The sequence below is a fragment of the Fusarium falciforme genome, chromosome 7 (assembly GCF_026873545.1).
Source record: "Fusarium falciforme chromosome 7, complete sequence".
Classification (NCBI taxonomy): domain Eukaryota; kingdom Fungi; phylum Ascomycota; class Sordariomycetes; order Hypocreales; family Nectriaceae; genus Fusarium; species Fusarium falciforme.
Window position 1 is genome coordinate 2,177,479 of NC_070550.1, and position 21,710 is coordinate 2,199,188.

Below are 21,710 nucleotides of genomic sequence, written 5' to 3' on the forward strand. Positions count from 1 at the left end.
TAAAGGTCAGCGATTCCCTGCCAACTGAGACAATAGTCTTCCTCAAATCTGGGGCGAATCAAATCCCTGTGGTTGAACCTTGGCGTGGAATCCTGGAAGACGGCATAGACGAATCGATCCACTGAATTCAGAACAAGCTCATGGGACTGATATGCAGCGGCTGTTGAGAGGCTGTAGGCGGCAGGACCTTGACTGGATGGGTCTCCAGGGCGGGCTTGACTCTGATACCCGCGTCCTTTGCGCGTCCGGACAGGTTGGGTCGAAGCGTTCCGTCTTGCATGTGTACCAGACTTCTGGTAGGTAGATAAACCCCACTGCTGAATCCGAGTTCGGCAAGTCTTTTCGCTGTTAACTATGTTAGGAGGGATCGAGAAAGCGCTATCAAGGCGGAAACATACGTTACAGCGAGTCCATACTGCGTGCGAAGTGTGTGGACCAGATCCTTCAGGTCACGCGCCCGATGGAGCCAGATGTAGGTGATAGTTGGTCGGAGCCTCTCCCACTCAGCGTGAGCCAGTGCCTTGCGGTAGGTGACCGAATGCACCGAGGTCATTGGGGCCGGGAACATCGTCGGGCTGTAGGTAAGGGAATAGCCGCAAATCAAGTTGGGATGGAGATGAAAGCTGAGGGTTTGGAGAGTTTACCTTGAGAGAGGGGCTTTGCGAAACACCTCTTCCCTCTGCCAATATTAATGCACACCGTAATGTTAATAATTACATGGAGTAGGACCTGTATACGGAATTTTAACAAGTAGCTTTATCAGCAGTGTGTCCTTTTCCGATTTGCTCTTGGCTACGCCATTCCCCACACACATGAACAGTGGTATTGGACAAGCCGAAATGCCCATGCAGAAACCGCCTCGTTTAATGCAGGCTTTGCTTGAACTGATCGCAGCCCGTTAGACCGAGAACCCAAATCAAGTAATCAGTTGCTGATCTAGTCGGACTATCTAATAGCAGTTGATACTGAAATGCCCTCGCATATGTGGCGCACGAGGGGTGATGGTGCCACTGTGCGCAAGTGAGTTGGCCTCAAACGCCATCCATAGAATGGGATGGAAACGGCAATGAGAGTCTGATATGTCTTGGTGACATTTGATTGTAACTATCTGGCCCCAATGGCATAAATAGGGCTGTAATTCTCCCCGACTGTCGAACAGAACAGCAACGATCAGACAAGACACCACAAGTCTCACTCCAACCTGAGCTACAGATCTTTCTTGATACCTCCTTTTCAGTCACCCAAATCCTATTCCACCGTGTCTGGAGCCTCACACTCAAACATGGCATTTTTGACCCAACTTTCAGACTCGTACGCAGAAGTCTTTGATGCCATCGACAGCCTCCGAGATGCGGGTATCCGGAGCGAGCTCATCCCGAAGCTCGTTGTCATCGGAGACCAGAACAGCGGCAAGAGTTCCGTGCTCGAGGCCATCTGCAATATACCCTTCCCAGTCAAAGAGGGTCTCTGTACTCGATTTCCCACCGAAGTGGTCCAACGCAAGTCGAGTGAAGAGTCGATGACCGTGACCATCGCGACCGGAGATGGCTCTGTGGGGAACAGCGTCCTTGCGCGATTCTCGAGGCAGCTTTCCTTGGACGACTCAAAGGGCTTGGCTGCTGCGATTGAGGAGGCATCCTCTCTAATCATGGATCACCCTCCAGGTTCAACTGGCCAGAAACATTTCAGCGGCAAGATACTCAAGATCACAGTATCAGGTCCTGAGAGATACCCACTCACCATTGTCGACCTTCCCGGGCTTTTTTACTCATCTACGAGCGGCCAGAATCAAGACGACAAAGTTTTTGTGAACAACATGGTGCAGAAATACATCAAGGAGCCACGCAACGCCCTCCTCCCTGTTCTCAGCGCCAGTGACGCGTGGACGAACATGCTCATCCCTCAGCAGATCAAGGAGACCCGTGCGGATTCCGACGGCAGGAGGAGCCTTGGGATAATCACTAAGCTCGACAAGTTATGCGACCGGCAAGAACGGGAAACATGGCTCACGCTCACAAATGAGGGAGACTGGAAACCCCAGCACGGTTGGCATTTCCTCAGAAACAGAACTCACAATGAGAGAATGTGCGGACAAGATCGCGACACGATTGAGGCTGAATTCTTCAGAGAGAATCTCCTAACAACGGACGAAGAGTGCAAGGGAATTGCGCATTTGCGACCAAGGCTCAGCACATTCCTGGCAAGTCAGATCCAACGGCACCTTGGCAGTCTTATCGTCGAAATTAAAGGGCAAAGAGACCATCTCAACCGTAAAGTCAACCTCTTGGGAAAGGGGAGGACATCGGAGCGAGAGCAGCGTGACTATTTGGCACGCATGGCTGGAGATTTCCAAACGTTGTGTTGCAACGCCGTCAATGGTCACTACGGGGAGGGAACCGTGCCAGTTCGACTACAAACCTTTTTCAACGACCCAAAAGACCCAGGAGGCCTCAGTCGAAGGAGCCAGGATAAGCGGCTACAAGCTGTGGTGAGGGTTATGAATCTGTTGTTCAACTTGGCAATGAAGGAGAAAGGGAAGCTTACGAAAGTTTCGGAACCCGACTCCAATGACAAATCTGTGAGCGACACCACCAGCGATACTACCGACGACATTGTCGGCGACGGTTTTGTTCTAAAAAGAGGCCGGAAGAATGTTAGATTTGAAGACACAGAAGATCCCAATGGTCACGGCAATGAGGCTGACAATGAGGAGGGACATGAAGAAGAATCTGAAAGCGAACTCAAAGGAGAATATGACGATGGTGAAGACGACCAGTATCGAGGACACCTAAATTGGGAGATCTTACGTCAAGAAACCTATCAAGACTACGAGTCTTTCGACGAGCCCTATCAAGAGAGTTACGAGAGTTTCAAAGAGAGAGTGATGGATATGGCGGCCAAATGGAGGGGGACGGAAAGTTTGGACGAGGTCAACCCGGCTATGGTTTCCCGCCTTTTTCGCCAGGAAACTTCTCGATGGGAGGCCATATCCAGTCGTCACCTGGAGCTTGTGTGGGGGGCCATTGATCGGTTTGTGCATTTGGCACTGCAGCATTCCATTCAGCCTTCGCTTCTTCCATACCTCAAGCGGTACATCATCAACAGTCGCCTGGAAAAGCTTCGTCACAGCGCAGAGGAGAAGTTGGAGGAGCTTCTACGATGCCACAACGGGATGAATCCTGCTTTCCATGACTTCATGTGTGAGCTAGGGGATGACCCCCAAGAATCTAGCAGAGATCCGCCATCGCAAGTTATCGGCGAGAAGGTCCGAGAACAATGCGAGAATGCCCTTTCATCGGAAGTCATGGAGAATATCGTCCGAACAGCTTTCACTTCTGCCGGGCTAAGCACTCCCCAAAGTGCACTGGCCAATATCTTGCTAGACAAGGTCAAAGAAACCATCCTGGAGCCTGCAGTCAAAGACGGTGGCCAAGACCAGCCAGATGTCTCCAAGCAACCTGGCCCTCAGGAGATTGCGGTACGTCGTGCCATTTCGACAATGGATAACTACTACAAGGTACGTGACGAATAATGCCACCCCTATGTGATTGATTCTCACAAGCAATTAGTTGTCTTCCTTATCTTTTGTGCTGTATGTCAATGCTCTGGTGATCCAGAGCGGTCTGCTGGAGAAGCTCCCATACGAGATTTTCACCCATGATATAATCTCAGAGCAAGATGCAGATACAATCTCAAAAATTGCCGGCGAGAAGGAACATGAGATCAAGGAGCGCACTGAATGCGAAAAAAAGCTGGCTATCTTGACGAAAGCCCTCTGTTGTCTCGAGGACTTCCAAGTCAAGTTTTCTGGACCGGCTGTTGGGTGATGGACTGGGTTGAGGTATCATGCTTTGAATGTATTCCTAATAATTCTTTGCTGCTCTTTATTGTCTTTCTTCTAGTACTGCTACTTAGATAAGTGAACAATGACTTTGAACAACTCCTGTTTCCAGGCTCCCTTAGCTACCCGGTAGCCGCACGCGAGCCTGTGGAAACTACCTTGTTTAATGCCATGTCAGACGTTAGTGCGAGGATAAAATTATGCAACTTTTGTTGAGTTTAGTGGTCGACCGTTCATCCTGAAATGTCGTCGCATGTATGGTGTTTGGGTGTCAGGGCTGGTCCTACATAGGATGGAAACAAGGACGACGGTGAGCTGCCAAGCGAGCAAGGTATTTATAGGGCTGATCCTGTCTGACAGCAAAAGACCAGACGCCACCTCAACCCCTGGAACTTACTCTGTTTTGGGCTACCAGCCCGAGCAGCAGTCGTCCGGGGGCCGCGGGCCATCACTAACCCACTGGCAAGGGTCAAAGCCCACAGCCCAACAGCGTTCGATACTTCTACGCGAATGCCGCTGTGCCATGCCGGACCTAGCAGTGATCTATACGAATTATGGCAGTGCCTTTGGCGCAATTCTTTTTCCAATGCCAAAGCAAAGTCACACTGAGCCCCCAGCAAGATCAGATAGCGCTCGGTACAGAACGAGAGCACTCATTCAGCCAGAGAAGAATGAAGCAGTGATGATTTCAACCCTACTCTCTCTAATTGCGAGTCGCTAAAAAGACTGAGAGCTACCTGCTCTCGGACAGCGCTCATTGGATGATGGAACCCCTGCAGCTGCCAAGCACAGGATTGCAGCAGGGGTAAAGCTGAAAGAGCAGGGTCTTGGCATCACCCCATCACAATTACAGGGGCATTGACTGTTAACTATGGACTAGTCGACAGATACAGGTACTTTCTTCTCCATAATAGGCTGGCGCTTGAAGAAGGTATCAGCCGTCTCTGTCACTAATCGCCAAGTCCCCTGTTAACAACTTCACAAATCACAGTGAAGCATTTTGCCCTGTGAGCCTTGGCCAACTGCGGGCTGACATCGTATGGAGAAGAACATCACCTTTGATAGGTATCTGAAACAGCTGTGCCTTGAAGGAACATGAAGGACTGTAGGCAGGCAGGCTGAGCACCATGAAAAATAAAATACCTGATGTCCCTCTTTTAATGCTGGTTTTGTCTCCCAAATCCCAGCCGACCTCTGCGGAATCTTGCCATAATTCTCACCTGGAAAACAGGTCTAATTTTTTTTTGTGCTTCGAGGTCGATCAAGATGGCTGAACTGTTGCACCCTCAAAAGCGGGAGGGGCCCAGTGCAGATGATTCAACCTTTTGGTCAGAATTCCTGGAGACACGAACCGAAATGACCTCACTTATCCCGACGGCCCCCCCGAAACCGCAAGACAATGCGATCGGCTCCTACATGAACAGTGGTGGAACCGGTATCTCTCCCTGAGGTGCTCCTTTCGACGCCGAGACGACGAACTGACGGTTGCGTTATAGTGCAATCTTTCATGTGCCGGGAGGATTCGAGTTTCTGGACGGGTCTCAGGGTTGCCGGCGACACTCGGACATTCGCGCGCTGCGATAAAAGCTGGGAATGGATTGCTACTGAATGCAACGACAACGGCTATGTGCAATTCACAAACGTGATAGAGAATACATCAGGCACGAACTCTTGGTAGGCCCCGTCTTTGGACTCTGGCTTCGCTCCGCTTGACTAATATCCGACCTCAGCGGCGGCGATTATTGCACAACGCTCACCGTATACGACTCCAACGAGGAAGGCGAAAAAGGAGCCCAGTATATGATCGATTGCAAGACGTTTCTACAACCCCCAGGCAGCGACAAACCCTATACCAAGTTTTACCGAGAGTACAAAACAGACCGTAAGAAGAGTTTTGCGTACCTTGAGGGTACCCAATCCACTGACTTATAAACTTTAGTCACGACTACCGATTCCTCCACGGCCACCGAAGCGCCAGCAACCACCCAGGACTCGAAAACGGCCGGCTCGGCGACATCCTCGACTTCAAACGAGACCGGAGATCCTGGAAATAATAGTGGCACAAAGGGTCTCAGCAGCGGTGCAATCGCCGGCATCGTAGTCGGGGCAATCGCAGGCCTTTGCCTGGTCGCCAGTGGTTTCTACATTGCCTACCGCTTAGGAAGAAACCGTCGTCACGACGCAGAGAGGTCTGATCGAGGCTTCATGGGCCTTCAGCAAAAGTTTGCAGGGGATGATATCCAGGGGCCCCGCGAAATGATGGGTGACACTAAACAAAGCGCACCAGTGGTAGAACTCCCGGCTCAGCAGCATGTGGCCGAGATGGAAGCACCCGTAGATAAGAGGCCCTTTAACGCGAGGGCGGACGTGCAACATTAGCCATATGCTGTGGACACGATCAAACGCAAGCCATCTGACATTTGAAGGACGGAGTTTGGGATGATTTGATACCATGTTATTGATGTTGCTTCGTAATATTATATACCGGTATGGGAAAAAGGACTGATGACACAGAGACAACCGTAAGCAAACGTTGCTGATAAACATTGTTCGACATCATCAATGTTGCTGGCCTGTATGTTCAGGAGGAACAGATTGGAGCGAGAAGGAGCCAGCAATATAGACACTAGTGGCCTCTTATATGTCCATGTACAATACCATTGTACCCTATAACACCTTGCCGGGGAACCTTTGCTACGAAATCTCCGCAAATAAGACAATACCAGGGGAACAAACAGACGCTATTTCCTATTTTGGAGGATGAAGAACATGACATCAAGGAATATTCCGAGGATGAGAAAAGTCTAAGTACCTTGAGAGATACTCTCGCATGTTCTGATGATTCCGTTGTCTGTTTGTCTGAACTGGTCTTTGAATGATGTATCGGGTAACTAGGGTTAAAATGCTGCACTCTGAGAGCGTGCCTCACAATTTAATGCAACCTTTATTGCCTGTCTCTTGCTACTGATACCTCAGCGATTACAACAAATTCAAGACTCTTTTGTTTCTGGACTCGCGCGATTGCTTTGCCAAACTCGACATTGCCGATAAGAATACCACCATTCTAGTCGTTCGCCCCATGAAACCTCGAACCACGACAGAAGACTACTATCCGGCGGTGTGGGCGATAGTTTAACCTCTTCCACGAACGGGCATTCCTTTAGACCCGTGAAGCCGAGGTAGAGTCTCTGAGAATAGTCCGGTATAGGCGTCGGGCCAAGGTGGTCAAGCCGAACCTGTCCGACACATTCTTTTGTTCCATCTAGGTACGTGAACAGGAGACCAACAATCTGGAACTGACCCTCTTTGTGATGATAAGACGGCAATATCTCGATAATATCCTCCGTGAGAGCGGTAGCCCAGTAGAACGCTTCGAGCGTCTCGGATATCGGGCGAGGAGACAATGGGATGGACCAACGCTCTCGTTCATCCCTGTCAAGTGGACATTTGGCCAAGAAGGGCAGAACATGTTTATTAGAGGCTGTTCACATTGAAAGAAAGGTATTCTTGGATTGGTAGAGTTTTGGAATGAAATGAGTGAGCTTTTGTTAAAGTGATTTCCCCTTTCAGTTCTTCATCCAAACCCACTTCGGCCCATGCCTGATTCAAAGGGCATCTAGCTGCCACAATGGCGAACAGGATCCCAGGATCAGAGCTACGCCTACTTTGATACCGGGCACGGTAGGCTTTAAACTTATGAAATAGGCTATTCCTTGCGTCTTGATCAATGTCCTCTCCCGTCAAGATACCGATCAATAGTCAATCATGAATGTTAGGTTAAAAATCGAGGCCTAGAGGGGTAGAGCCGAGTCAATGTAGCATGTTACGTTAGATGATGATATTAACAGTGGCTTTGAGAGCAACATTGAATGGACACAATAACTATTAGCTATGAGCCAAATCTTCCTCTACAATCTCAATGTTTGCACCGATTCCTGCACTGACACCTTGTCCGACAGCAACAGCAGCTTGCTTGACGTCGGTAGCACAGCTTGTGTAAATTAATTGCTCTATGTACCAAATACCCTGGATAGTTCTTTACGAAACCCAACTTGTCACTTTAAGCAGACGAAAGAACCTTGTCCATAACTGCAATAATTCCTTTAATCTCATCAACTAGGGCGGTTGGTCAGCATAAGCACCCTGCCTTATGATTGGAGAACTCACCTGTCGTGTAATGGGCCATGCTGATCCGTACTATGCCCTCGTCTGTCTGGCCAAGAAGCTCGCAGACCAATCTGTTAGAGTAGAAGGCTCCCCAGCGGAACCCATAGTTCGACTGGGCTTCGACCGTTTCGACAAACTTTCGAGGGCTCCATCCATCGAGGCTGAAGCTCACGGTGGCAAGCCGCTTGCTTGGGTCGGCAGTCGTCTCTCCCCTCACGGTAATTTCTGGTCGCGAGTTGAGGTAGTCGAGGAGCACCGACGAGAGTTCGGCCTCGTGCGCGATCATGCTTTCCCACTCGTGCGCTCCGCTGGTGAGATACTCGACAACCTTGGAGATGGACTGCACAAGCTCGTAGTTGCCTCCGGCCAGGGCTAGCTTATCCTTGAGGGTTGCGGAGGGGTTGAAGAAGTGACCCAACGATTTCATGTGTTTCTGGGCGTCATGGCTGGCGTATAGCATAGAGACATGGGGTCCGTACACTTTGTACCATGAGAAGCAGTAGAAGTCGACTCCAAAAGCCTTGACGTCGATGGGTCTATGGGGCGCATACGCCACACCATCCACGCAGAGCAAGGCCCCGGGAATCTTGTGCACCTCGCGGGCGATGGCCGGGATGTCGTGGATGGTGCCGAGGATGTTGCTCGAGTGCGTACAGGTGACCAGCCTGGTGCGTGGTGACAAGAGCTCAGGGAGGTCACTGGCGTGGAGCTTCGGGTTGCTGAGGTCCTTTGGCTTCCACCACTTGAGGACCAGCTTCTGCCGAGCGGCAAGGTCCACCCAAGAGGCGATGTTGGCCTCATGGTCGACCTGAGAGATAACTAGCTCATCTCCCTCGTCAAACTGCAGGGTGTACGAGAGGTTGCGGAACAACTGGGTGGTCGAAGACCCGAAGACTGCGTCAGATGTCAGCATCTTGCTTGTCCTGTGCAGATGACAGCGAGGAATTCGAACCAATCTCATCCGTGGAAGCGTTAATGTACCTCGCACCAGCGGCCTCGCCCTCGTCGAAGAGAGCATTGCACTTCTGTCCCACGGGGTAGGTAGCTCCCAACTGGACATTGTTGTTGGAGAGATAGTCCCGGATCCTGGGTCTGTTAGCTAAACTGGCTGCTGGCCAGGTCCTGCGCAGCAACTGACGAGTCAACGACGGTGCCCAGCGTCTGGCTGCCGCCTGCGTTGTCAAGAAAGACCTGATCCTGTTGAAGAGCGGGAAAGGCCGCTCGGATGGCGGAAACGTCTAATTTGGACATGTTGGCGAGTCTTTTGTCGTTGTCGAGCTGGCTCTAGGGGATGAGGTGGTTATACGTCTTCTGTGCAGAGTGTCTTTTATGCCCTCAATTGGATGACTTTTCTCCGCTACCGGCTGAATGGTCATGGAAGTTGACAGATGATAAGGGCCATGATCCGGAGTGGGGTGTAGAGAGGGGATTCCCCGAAGGATCCTCCCCCGCTCTATGAGTGGCCAATCAAGCAGCGAAATCGCCTTTTGCTCGGGGCTTTGGCACTGTAATGACAACTTGGAGAAGCCTCGGATTGCTTGAAATGGCCAGAGGAACCAGACCAAGTCAGCCAGTAATCGTCTGGGGGATTGCAAAGGCAGCTAGACCACGTACCAGAAGAAATGGGCCCTCTAGTTCAGGGCCACAATGGTATCACCACATCCGCATACGAAAAGAGAACGCGCCTGGAGGACAGGGTGGCTGTTTTCTTAGACGACATTGTTATTTTGGAGCTTCGAACCAGTGAGGTGGTGGATTCTGGCTGCGTTCCTTGCCCTTCTGTTAGCGATGGCTATAAATTTTCTTACCTTCTGCTCCCCAGGTCGTTCACCATGTGCCTTGGATCTCTCCCTGAACCCTCACGTACTAGCCGTAAACTAGCTTGACGACGCCCGGAGTGACGAGTACAGGTGTCGTAGGGCGCAGATGACATCTTAAGGTCAATTACCGGGGTTATCGGGATGAGCGAATCAGATCCTCCCACTCTCAATCGACCTTATCGGAAATATCAGAGCCTCCACTTACTCCGTACAGGCAAAGTCATCCCCGCGTGTGGAAGCAGATAGCAACATGGCAGCGGCTTGCTTGGATGGGGCTCCGGTGTGGCCACGATACGACGGAGCCAAGGACTTAGATATTGACTCGTTACTTGGCTCCATGAGGTCTGATTGGGGCTACCGGAACGCAGGATGCGCCCATGCCCCCGCAGTCGTTGCCGCCTTCAAACCCCGTATCCGACCACTCACCCAAGCTGAGGTGCATCTTCCAAGCACTCTACTGTGTAGTAATCTACGACGCTCTCTAAGATGGCCGCCACCAATACGACTACGATAATACCTCACTACGAATTGACCAAGACTTATCCTCCGCGTGGTACTCTCCAACGGCATTGAATTGCTAGACCCGAAACATTTATCTACAACCAGTACAACCGATAGAAAACATCCAAGATTATGGCTACGAGGGGCAGGATGTGCGATGCGAATAGAGAAATATCTTGTGCACTTGACGAATAACTTAACCTTTCTAGATATCAACTTGGATAATTCACCACAGTGCCATACCTATAACGCTCCCTACAAGTCTCTTTGTGGCAGTTATTAAAGAATCCAAATCCTTATCTAAAAGCTCAAATTTCTTCCTCTTTGCCACCCATTTCTCGCTACTGGACCAACTCTCCATGCGGACCGATCGGTGGTGACAAAATCTCGTTATCTCATCGGGATTCGCATGCTGGTCGGTCTCTCGACAATCCTCAACAACAAATTGGATCAACTTGTCCTGCAGTTCATAACCCAAGTCAATGTTGGACTTGCGGTACTCCGCAGCTTCGGTATTCGATGGGGGTTCAGGAACAGTAACTTCTGCAAGCTCTTGATCGGGTTCAATATAACCCTCCAAAATCCCCTGGTCAGCCTTCTCCAACGCGTCGTGGAAAGTGCCAAAGGCATAGACCAACTCAACGCCGTGATGCGCAATTCCTTGCATGGGGCCGGAGAAGGGATTGCCGAATTCGAAATGGTAGTATTGTACACCCACGCGCTCGGGGTTATTACCATGGAGGAGAGCTTGCTTTCCACGATGAGCCTTGAAGAACTCGCTTGCGCGATATACTTTATGTACCATCGTGGCATCAGATATGAACTGGGAGAACGCCTCAAAAAGTTCTTTAGCGGATGATGTATGCAGGATACCGTATGCTTCAAGAACCTCCTCAGCTGCTGCCTCTGAGGGATAGCTAGACGCGACAAGAGAGTGAAATTTGGGGTAATCCCAGTTAGCAATATGGGCAAAGCCTCTGAACTCGTCGTCCGTTGCGCTCAACATGATTTGAATGTTGTCGTCGGCCGACTTGATTTGGTCGTCCAATCCGCCTTGTCCAAGGTGGACGGAAACACCACAGCCCAAGTTGCTTTCCTTGATAGTCAACTGGTCCATGACCAACATGAAAAGCACCCAGTGAAGCTCTGAGACGCTACTAAGCAGATCCTTGGCAGGTATTCTTCTCAACATGTTGAGTCGATCGATCGGGTTGTGGGCTTGGACTGACCACAATCGGTACAGGTCTGCCCAGCGCTCGTCTGCTTTTTCCAGCGATGTCAAATCGAGACCCCCACACGCCCCTGACATCAAACCAGCCCTACGGAATAGCGGTTTCTTTGTGCCTAATTCCGCCTCGAGAAGGTGAAGGTGGCATGAAATTCCACCAGCGGAATTGCCCATGATTGTAATCTTTGTGTCATCTCCTCCAAATGCAGCAATGCTGCGCTTTACCCAGATCAAAGCAAGCTTCTGATCGTAGAGACCGAAATTCACGCCCTTGAGAGAGGCATGACTGCCCTGGGCCGCAAGCATGTCGGATGAAGCACCGAACCCAAAAATGTTGAGACGATAGTTGATGGATACCGCAATAAAAGGCGTTCCCTTTGAGAGTCCACGAAGGATAATATGGCCGGGATCTGCGAATAGTGGTTAGCAAATGCCTCGTCTTGTCACAAGGACTTGATATGTATCTCGCAATCTTAGAGCCCATACCCCATACTGGATCCGTGGCTGCGCCGTCTGTAAAGCCTCCACCGTGGATCCAAACAAGCACAGGCAGCTGGGTCGTCTCGGTATCAAGATTGTGCTTTGCAAGTGCTTCCTTGCTCGGGCGCACGATGAGAAGGTTCAAACATTCAAACTCATCCTCGCGGTCGTTCGGGTACGGTAAGTATGATTGAAACGGTTGTGAGTTTCCCTTGCGTTGCGTAGGGCATCGCGGGCTACAGAATGATTAGCAACACTGGTTTCTCATCGGCTGTGTAATCACGGGTGGCATGAATGGCGGTGCAAGATGTGGGCTTACCCGTTCTCTGTAGCGTCAAATACATCACGCGGTAAACGATCTCTCAGGCGCGAGTGCTCCCATCTTCCCGGCACATGGGCATACGGTATGCCACGAAACTCCTCGATGTCATCAGAGATGGGCGATGGTTTGCCAACAATAGTTTGGATGTAGCTGGGGATAGAGCTTGTACGTAACCTCACGACCGCAGCCCGTTCAGGTCTGAATTGGGGAGACATCGTGGTAGTGTCGATATAGTACAAATTGCGGAACAAGAAGAATATCGCAAGTGTAACTCAGTCCGACTTTCCGTTTATTTGTGGTTTGAGCACACCAGCCAGCCTTTGCCTAATATTCTGAACTCGAGAGAAAGGGAACGCAGACGTATAGGTTTCCACAAGTTGCGGACGTTCTGCCAATATTGGTTAGCCACGGGTTGTTGCAAGATCCCGATGGCATGGATATCAGTAGTATATCCTTGACCAGCACTTAGTAAGATGACTCATATGTGAACCATTTGACTCATTTGACTCATGCAACTCAATTGTGACTCATTTGTCACACATATTTTGAATTCATATGGAGACCAACCTCCCGGCTTTTCCGGCTATCCATGCGACAAGTGCAATGATTATAGTAAGGATTGGCTGACTACGGATAAAAAAATCACCGTTTTACTATGTCATTCTCACTTTCGAAGACAAGTGCAGATCCAACCCCTTATTGAATGAACCATTTCTGGTTAGCACTGCCGGATACTCGGCCACCTACTGTGGAATGGAAGGCAGGGCACAGAGGGCTAATAAACTCTATGCGCGTGTAAGTTCAGGCTTAAGACCTCAATGTGACGAAAAAATTAGACAGGTTTGCCGTTCTATAAAGTTATATGGCTCCCTAGCCCCATATTAACTCTCCATCTCTATCTCTTTGAGTGCGCGAAGGCTCCCAACGCGTACCGGACAGGGGTTTGATCCAATCAAAATGGAGCTTACGAGAGGTACTTCTTTTCCCACCTAAATTCTATGGTGATATAAGTCAAAGCAGTACGATGAGTTACATAGTGCAACATTGCAAAGCTCACAGCCGTACCTTGATTTGGGCACCTTCCTTTTCCCCCTGTTCCCGTCAATCTCCCCCAACGCCTTCTCTTTTGCTTGTGACCTCACAACACCACAGCGATGGCCCTGACAGGCGTGACAGGCAGAGCGCTTGGTGCGGCCTCGATAGCTGAGCTTATGGCCCGGGTGATTGAGGTCTTCGTTGCCGGCCCCGTATCTCTTCCTTCCATGAAAATCGGGACTGAAGGTCGCGATGAGGGCATCTACAAGGCAGCCTCGCCACGCCTCTTGCGACTTGTATCTCTTCTAACTTGGGCTGCCGTGAAGTTGAAGAAGATAGCTATTGATGAGGGCAATGTCAAATAAGAAGGTCCAGGCTAGAGCCTGCCAAGGGCCCCGACGAACGCGGTGATCATAGCCTAGCGATGCCCTCAGTTGGTCTCCTCGGTCCACATAATTCATTTCGTCGTTATAAGTAGCAGCAATAGAAGGAATCTCGAATTGCTTCACAGCTTCCTTACCAAAAAAACCCTGTATCGGCCGTGCCCGGGCTTCCATTATATTTGGCCTCTTCCTCTTCCGGTTGACGCGTTCATCGCCCTTGAATACAGAAGTCAGGAAGAGCACGAGGGCATTATCCTTCCACGCGATTTGGTTGACCTGCCAAGCCAAGGGACAAATTAGTAAGGGAAATACAGCTAAATCTGTCTAAATTCCTTGCCTTGTGATCAACTGTTGGGGCCATTCGAAGCTCGCCAAACCGAAGAAGGTTACGGCCGGCAGTGTCATCGACTTTGAGCTGTACGAAGGGCTTGAAGATACCACAGTTGCGGCGGGCTATGCCTGTGGCCCCGTGACCTAGCCGTCGAAGATGTGTGAAGAGATTCGCCGATGAGAAGAGGTTATCGATGAAGACGTGATATCTGGCTTTTGGCAGCTTATTAACTAGGGCAACGACCACGCTTTGAGTCGGATTGAGAGGCGTATATAGGTCCTTTCGTCTCTGAATGCGTAGTTGACGAGAAAACTGACTCTTCTTCCTTGGCTGCCGGCGCGGCTTCTTGGGGAGACCAACAGGTCCGTATCTCTTCTTCGGCTAGTGCCAAATCCACCGTAGGAAGAAGCCCTTCTAGGCCACAACCCAGGTCTTAAAGCCAAGGGGCGTGGGTTTATTTGGGACCTTCGTTATCTCATATAACCTCCCTGTGAAGCGGGTCATACACTCATCCACAGCGATATTCGTGCCCGGGCTCCATAGCTCGAGAGACGCCGCTTGTAGGTGCTCAGACTAGTCATCCATGGCCTTGAAGACCTTCGGAAGGCCTGTATCGGCGAGGTTGAACGGGTTGAAGACTCGTAGGTGCCGTTGAAGAAGCTGGAACCTGTCGAACGTCATATATCGAATAATCGAGTGGTCAGGGCCTTGATGCCCCCGATGAGAAGTCTCCCAATGGGCGCGGAGCCTTGGTTCCTTGTGAATTCCTATGTAAATCAGGATAGCAAGCCATACGTATACCTCGGCGACGGAGGTGTCATGCCAGCCTCTAAGCCGGGCTGCCGGGCGTAACTGACGGTCTCGGAGCAGGCTTGCAACCCAGCTATTGGTATATCGGACCCATCTTTTAACTAAGGAATAAGGTAGGAAGAGCTGGAAGAGCTGTAGGGGCGTATGGGGCAGTGGCTTGACCTCAAAGTCGCGTGAAGGCATCTCCATTGGAAGAAAGTAAGCCCCGCAGGTTGTGGCCGGGCTGAAGACCGGCCGGCACGTGATATCGTTGGGCTGCTCGCGGCGGCTATTTTCCTCTGTGATATAGCTACTTGAATCAGAGGCGTTAAGTGCCTCGCCGGGAATTGATTGAGAAGTCATAGGTCTCTTCAAAATGATTTCTATGGTGTTTTGGCTGTAATTCCTTTCTGAGAGACCTTCCCGTACCCCGCCCGTACCCTCGTCATTACGTGAGAAAAAGTGGGTCCGGTACGCGTTGGGAGCCTTCGCGCACTCAAAGAGATCAACTCTATTAGTTCCCGTTGTTTATCAACAGCTCTAAATTTAGCCTTGCAACCTTTTACTCTTATCAACCTACCACCTTTCCACTCTGTAGATACTATGCCATACATAGTCCCCGAAGTAGCCAGACCTTTCACCCTCCACATCTCCGATGATGACTGTTATCAACTCCGTGAGCTTCTTCGGCTCTCCCGCGTCGGGCCCACGACCTGGGAGAATCAGCACCAAGATGGACGCTACGGGATCTCACAGCAGTGGTTTATCTCAACCAAGGACTACTGGTTGAATAAGTTTGATTGGCGTGCCCAAGAAGCCCGCATCAACTCACTTCCAAACTATAAGATCTGCATCAAAGATGACACTGGTAAGGGAGATATTGACCTTCATTTTGTTGGATTATTCTCGCAAAAGGATGATGCTATCCCCATCTTGTTGCTTCATGGTTGGCCGGGTAGCTTCCTTGAGTTCATACCTGCGTTGGAACTTCTCCAGAAGAAGTATGACTCCGCTTCGTTGCCTTATCACGTTATTGTCCCCTCGCTTCCAGGGTGTGTGCTTAGCTCGGGGCCAAGCCAAACCGAAGCCTGGAATAGCAAAGATGCAGCATGTGTGATCAACAAAGCAGCCATGTCCCTTGGTTTCAGCCGGTATGCTGTACAGGGAGGCGATGTTGGTTGTCTGATTGCTTCGACGCTTGCCACAACATATGACTCGGTCGCGGCGATCCATCGTAAGCGCAACGTAACAGGTCTATTATAAACCGTATTGAAATACTCCGTAGTTAGCAATAATATATTCATACTAGCTCCCCACCCTACACTCGCTCCAATCTCGCGAAGATAAACGAACAAACCACATCCTCATCCCGATGATCTTTATAAAACAGCTCTTTAGTTCTCTTGACCCAATCCGCCAAGAATTTCTCGGCGTCTTCGTCGGTAAACGTGTTGTCGGATCCCACCTTGACAGCCTTGAGGAAGTATCCGGCACAAACAGCCATGAGCCAATCAACGACAATATCAGCGTACCGACGGCTAGCCTCGTCACCATCGTGGCCATCAGATCTCTTCTGTAGTTCCAGGTCCTTCTTTGCAGGATGGAGACAATCCTGCTCAAAGACCTCGTGGGCGATCCATGTTGGGATCACCTCCTCAATGACCTTTTGGACATCTTGCAGCGTCCTGTTATACGTAGGGACGTAGAAGGATCCAGCTACTGCACCAGGAATGATTCCGTCCTTGACCATGTCGATCATGGCATTGCGACAAGCATCCACGAGTCCGGCATAGTTCTCTCTGCCAGAAGACGACTGAGATACAAAGGAAAGGACAAGAGAGCCGCCAGGTACGATCTCATCAGCGCGCAACTTGAGAAATCGCAGGAGATCCAAGTGAGCTTGTCTCTTAAGCAGGGCTTGATGATCTATCCCGTCTTGGCTCTTGGGTACATGGTCAAGATGGTGCAGGGCCGCCAGAGAGAAGCCTAGATCGGCGGACCGAGAGGGCACGACTTGGCGGTAGAAGCTGCGGGGGATCATGGCCGGGAAGATGGAGTGCGGGAACTTGGCCGTATATAAGCCTTCAGCCCAGGTCGTGACAGTTGTTGAGAGAGTGTTGAAGTCATTCTCTGGACGATCGCTGAAGACCAACTGGATACCTCCAGGCGGAGTGGAATCGAGAATGGTGGCCATGGGTTGGATACTGACAAGAATGAAAGATTAGCAAGAGGGCCATGGCAGTGACGCAAAGATCAGCTTACGAGTTATTCCCGTGTGCAGAGCCATACTCGACAACCGACATAGGCCGAAGATTGCGGTTGACGTTGGCCACCACAGTGTTAGTCGCCTGCTGTAAGAGTGGCAGAGCTTTCAGCATAGCCTCGTGCTGCAGAGCAGCGTGAGAGCTGTACAGGCCCTTGCCCTGCATGGGTACATCGTTGATATGCGCAGTTTCGGCCATTCTTGCAGTTGGGTAGGTAAATTACAGGGAGAACTTTTGAAGTTCCAAGGGGAGGCACTGGGCTGTTTATATACTCAGATGTAAGACGCAGCGGAACAAATCTCGGAACAGTGTCGGGGGCTACACGTGGTTGGCTACTCATTCAGTGAGAGAGGAGCCAATCATTTTGAATTATAATTTATACGACAATTTCTCAATAAGAAGGCCGAGAACAGCCTCGTATCACACCACAATCTATCATGAACGTAGTCTCGAAAGACGCCTCACCCACCACTATCAGCTCCAAGATTTAGGATATGCTGGCCAGCTACGCGGATACATCTTATCTCCTCGATACCTTCATCCGGTATGATTCAGCCTTGAGCTGCTGCGCAACACGAAAGACAGTGCTCTCGTCCTGTCCATCCACATACTCAAACTTGAATTTCCGCAGCAGCGTAACCAGCGTGAGGTGCATCTCCTGGAACGCAAAGTGCTTGCCAATGCACACGCGGCTTCCCGCAGAAAACGGCCAGTACGGCACATTTGTGGCCTGAGTTTCGAGCCAACGCTCTGGAACAAACTTTTGGGGTTCTTCCCAGTGCGCCTCTTGGGTGTGGCCTTCTTGTGTGTTTGGGAAGACGGTTGTGCCAGCGGGGATGCGATAACCGAGGACTACGTCGTCCTTTGATGTTTCACGTGGACTTCCAGTGGCCTGTCCAGGCACGAGACGCATTGTCTCATCGATGCAAGCTTGGAGATACGTCATACCCGCTTGAGAGTAGCCGCAATCAGTCTGACGGTCTGGCTCGGAAGGAGGGTACCACTGATCGACCTCATCGACGAGCTTCTTCATGACTTCGGGATTTTTCAGGAGCATCATGAGCGTAAACAGCTCTGCATTTGCTGTCGTCTCGCTTCCAGCCGTAAGCATGACGACACTCTCATCTTGAACGTCTGAAGTACGGAAGTCTGAGCCAGGAGAGTCATCACTCGCCTCGACAAGCTTCTGCAGCAGGTCCGAGTGCTGGCTCGACTCTAATTCCTGCCGCCGCCCATCGACGATGTCGTAAGTAAATTTATCGACGTATGGGTCCCGTGTAGGAAGGAAGGGAATGAAGCGGATCCAGGGGATCAACTGCATCAAGCTGGCGATTCTCAGTCCAGCCTTGAGACGTGACGGAAGTGGATGGCTTCCATTATCAACGACGTTTAGACTGCCTCCAAAGGTGGTGATGCCAATGATATCAATTGCAAGGCTGTGGATGAGATGCTGCATGTCCACGATAGCAACACCTTGGGTGCTTTGATCGCAGAACTTGTTCAGCTGCTTAACAGCAGCCTCAACACAAGTCATCATGATGGGCTCCATGCTGCGGATGTACTTGATGCCGAACATGGAAGACAGCATTCTCTTGCGCTTGGCGTACGCCTTCTTGTCCGTGTACGCGAGGAGCGTCGGACGTTGAGGATCTTGACGAAAGTTGCCATAGATGGCTTCAGACTTGGTCCAATCCTCGGTCTGGATGATGCGCTTGATCTCCTTTGTGTCGGCGACGGCGATCATGCCTGGCGCGAGGACGACGATGGGGCCATACTTCTCATGAAGAGAGCGGGCGAAGTGGTGACTGCAGAGGTGTCAGGGGAGCTATGATGATATGGTGAGAGGTCAAGCTTACCTCGTGCCCTTGATGGTTGCAATGGTCAATGGCCATGGACTCAACTTGTTCAGTAGAGGGCCAGGGATAGAGCTGATAGGAGAGAAGGCATTCTTAATCACCTGAGAGAATGGTTAGATGATTGTGAAACTAGATTGCCATAAGTGCGCTCACAGTCAATACTCTTGGGACAATAAAGACAATAGTGAGAAAAGTGACCAAGACCTTGGTCGCCGTGAGCTCCTCGAGAGACACCAACGACGGCATCGACTCAGGCAGCTTCAGGCGACCCACAATGGGTGAGGGCTGGGCGACCATGATGTCAAGAACTAAGAGACAAATTTTCAAGGGGAATGCAGAGGCGAGATGCCTAGCATTGGCATTGAGGCTGCTGCTGCTAGACCAACAGAGTGGATGTGATTTTCAATTATATGACCCCGAACGGTCTCACCAACACTCGTCTCATCTCAATTCAGTTCGCCTCTCTCCTCCCCTGCAACGACGAATACGCCGAATCGTTCGGTAGCTAAAATCCTCCGGCGGGTACCGCAAGACCAGGGGGACAGCACAAAAGGTCCACAGGGCTGAGTTGACTCGTCACGCCATTCTCACGGGTGTGTAGATCAGAGAATCTCCCGCACACCCCTGCCGCACTCTCGCAGATCCCCATGTGCCGCATCCTTTGTACCTCACTTGTACAGGTACACAGCCTTGGTCTGGCAGAAGGAGAGCAACCCCTGCAGCCCGTACTCCACACCCAGGCCGCTCTGCTTATGGCCCCCGAACGGCACCCGTGGGTCTGGCTGCGGAGGTCCGTTGATGTACACGCTGCCCACGTCGAGCCGTGACGCGAGTGCCTTGGCGGCGGTTGAGTCGGTCGTCCAGATGCTCGCGGCGAGGCCCGATTCGCCGGCATTGGCCAGGTGGACCGCTTCGTCGGCATTGGAGAATCTGACGCAGGTCACGATGGGTCCTGTGTGTCGTTAGTTCATCAAGGAATAGGCTATGCAACGGAGTGGGTGCAGCCGTACCAAAGTGCTCCCCGCTGATGATGCTTGACTCTGGTGAGGCGTCCTTGATTATCGTCGGACGGAGAAAGAAACCTCCTCTTTCGGACTCGGCTAGTGGTCCACCTGTAGCCATGTCGTGTCCAGCAGATTTGGCGTCGTCCAGGGTCTTTACGAGTTTCCTAAACTGTAGCTCATTCTGCACTGGTCCGATCTTGGACATCTCCTTAGTTGCCTCCTTGGTAGTCTCCACCAATGCCTCAACAAATGCATCAAAGATGTCGGCGTGGATGTACAGCCTACGGGGTGCGATGCAAACCTGTCCGGCATTGAACCATAGTCCGCCGGAGATATGCGGCACGGTGGCTGTGACGTTGATATCCGGGAGAATAATGGCAGGGTTGTTTCCAGCGCTTGCACTCAGGATCAGCCATTGCAACAAGGAAACGTCAAGCTATACGTACGTTTCTAGAGTGATCCTTTTCATCGTGTCAGCGCCATCCTTGAGGATCTGCTTCCCTGTAGCCGTAGATCCGGTGAAGGAGATTTTCTGGATTCCCGGATGTTTGACGAGGGCTGGGCCAAGGTCGTTTCCGCCGCTGAGGACTTGGATCACCGATGGAGGGAAGACCTCCTGGGCGAGCTCGACAAGCTTCAGGGACGTATACGGTGTGAATGGACTACGTGTACCGTTAGTGGATCCTTCATGACTGGGAATGTGCTCCTCACGAGGGCTTGAGGATTACGCAGTTTCCAGTAGCAAGAGCGGGCGCAATCTTGCCGATCGCTGTCGCCGTGATCAATATGCTGAGCTGTTTTTAGAGGGTATCCAAAGTACCTAGCATGAGAGGGACTAGGACTTGTCAGCATCGTTTCGCCTTGTATCATGATTGGGAGAAGTACAATTCCAAGGACAGATGGCGGCGACAACACCAAGAGGCTCGCAGGTCACAATCGCCGTCTTCGCGTCATCCTCGATCTGCTCTTCGGGCAGTTTGTAGCTTGCTTTTTGATCAATTAGCATGGGAGTTGGTAAATATCCAACAGAGGACGGCTCATGGATTCAACTTACACGGATATCTAATCCATTGAGCAGCCCAGTATACTTCAATTGCCGCATTCTCAACCTGTAATGACCAAATTAGTGCATCTCCAAGTGATTCTGTAATTACCCTTACTGTTCGCCCACATTCCGAGGCGAGCAACTGACAAAAGTCGCCAGCACGTGAAAGATACAAGTCTGCAAACTTCTCTAGAAGCCCTGTTCGCTCATCGTACGACATTTTCGACCAAGCAGGCAATGCACGCTGAGCTGCCTCAACCGCATCGTCGACGTCTTGGGGTGACGCAGTGGGAACGGGCCACAGCGGAGTACGGGTGAGAGGATCAACGCCGGAGTGAGAATTGTCACTCGCACGAGGCTTACCGCCGATGATGTTGTGAAAGGTAGTGAAATCCATGGTCAGGCGAGGTGAATAATGTCAGATTGAGATTTTTTTGACTGGTATGGTCAAGTGAGGTGGTGATTTTATACTAGATGTGAGTAAGTGTAAGCAAACAGCTGGAGACCATGCCCACCCACTGTAACCCAAGCTTTAGAAGGCAGATCAGCCCCGGAATTCGTGGCCTTTGCGACTCCAACAGCGGATCAAGGCCACCATGATCCGCTCCATGTGAGTATTGCCTCGGGTCAAGTGAAGGAGAAAA

At 51.0% G+C, this 21,710-nt stretch overlaps 7 protein-coding genes across 7 annotated transcripts; 2 read left to right on the plus strand and 5 right to left on the minus strand.

Moving 5' to 3' along the window:
• Positions 1-1,282: 1,282 nt before the first annotated feature.
• NCS54_00929300 (Hypothetical protein) lies at positions 1,283-3,827 on the plus strand (the record flags this gene model as incomplete). The annotated part of the gene is made up of 2 exons (XM_053154645.1): positions 1,283-3,517; positions 3,570-3,827. 2 exons carry the CDS (start codon positions 1,283-1,285, stop codon positions 3,825-3,827), a joined length of 2,493 nt encoding a protein of 830 aa, XP_053010620.1.
• Positions 3,828-5,107: 1,280 nt separating this feature from the next.
• On the plus strand, positions 5,108-6,220 carry NCS54_00929400 (Hypothetical protein; the record flags this gene model as incomplete). The annotated part of the gene is made up of 4 exons (XM_053154646.1): positions 5,108-5,276; positions 5,338-5,515; positions 5,572-5,723; positions 5,781-6,220. The coding sequence occupies 4 exons, from the start codon at positions 5,108-5,110 to the stop codon at positions 6,218-6,220; spliced, it is 939 nt and encodes a 312-aa protein (XP_053010621.1).
• A 1,681-nt stretch (positions 6,221-7,901) lies between these two features.
• On the minus strand, positions 7,902-9,259 carry NCS54_00929500 (Aminotran-5 domain-containing protein; the record flags this gene model as incomplete). Its single annotated transcript, XM_053154647.1, has 4 exons — positions 7,902-7,957; positions 8,009-8,902; positions 8,961-9,094; positions 9,147-9,259. 4 exons carry the CDS (start codon positions 9,257-9,259, stop codon positions 7,902-7,904), a joined length of 1,197 nt encoding a protein of 398 aa, XP_053010622.1.
• A 1,296-nt stretch (positions 9,260-10,555) lies between these two features.
• Positions 10,556-12,574, minus strand: NCS54_00929600 (Carboxylic ester hydrolase; the record flags this gene model as incomplete). Its single annotated transcript, XM_053154648.1, has 3 exons — positions 10,556-11,967; positions 12,044-12,273; positions 12,357-12,574. 3 exons carry the CDS (start codon positions 12,572-12,574, stop codon positions 10,556-10,558), a joined length of 1,860 nt encoding a protein of 619 aa, XP_053010623.1.
• Positions 12,575-16,215: 3,641 nt separating this feature from the next.
• On the minus strand, positions 16,216-17,365 carry NCS54_00929700 (Hypothetical protein; the record flags this gene model as incomplete). The annotated part of the gene is made up of 2 exons (XM_053154649.1): positions 17,160-17,365; positions 16,216-17,101 (listed from the first exon to the last, which is right to left on the minus strand). The coding sequence occupies exons 1-2, from the start codon at positions 17,357-17,359 to the stop codon at positions 16,216-16,218; spliced, it is 1,086 nt and encodes a 361-aa protein (XP_053010624.1). The 5' UTR covers positions 17,360-17,365.
• Positions 17,366-17,681: 316 nt separating this feature from the next.
• On the minus strand, positions 17,682-19,314 carry NCS54_00929800 (Hypothetical protein; the record flags this gene model as incomplete). The annotated part of the gene is made up of 3 exons (XM_053154650.1): positions 17,682-18,966; positions 19,018-19,118; positions 19,171-19,314. 3 exons carry the CDS (start codon positions 19,312-19,314, stop codon positions 17,682-17,684), a joined length of 1,530 nt encoding a protein of 509 aa, XP_053010625.1.
• Positions 19,315-19,685: 371 nt separating this feature from the next.
• On the minus strand, positions 19,686-21,463 carry NCS54_00929900 (Putative aldehyde dehydrogenase FUS7; the record flags this gene model as incomplete). Its single annotated transcript, XM_053154651.1, has 8 exons — positions 19,686-19,969; positions 20,028-20,416; positions 20,468-20,683; positions 20,733-20,790; positions 20,842-20,856; positions 20,907-21,008; positions 21,076-21,130; positions 21,182-21,463. The coding sequence occupies 8 exons, from the start codon at positions 21,461-21,463 to the stop codon at positions 19,686-19,688; spliced, it is 1,401 nt and encodes a 466-aa protein (XP_053010626.1).
• Positions 21,464-21,710: the final 247 nt, after the last annotated feature.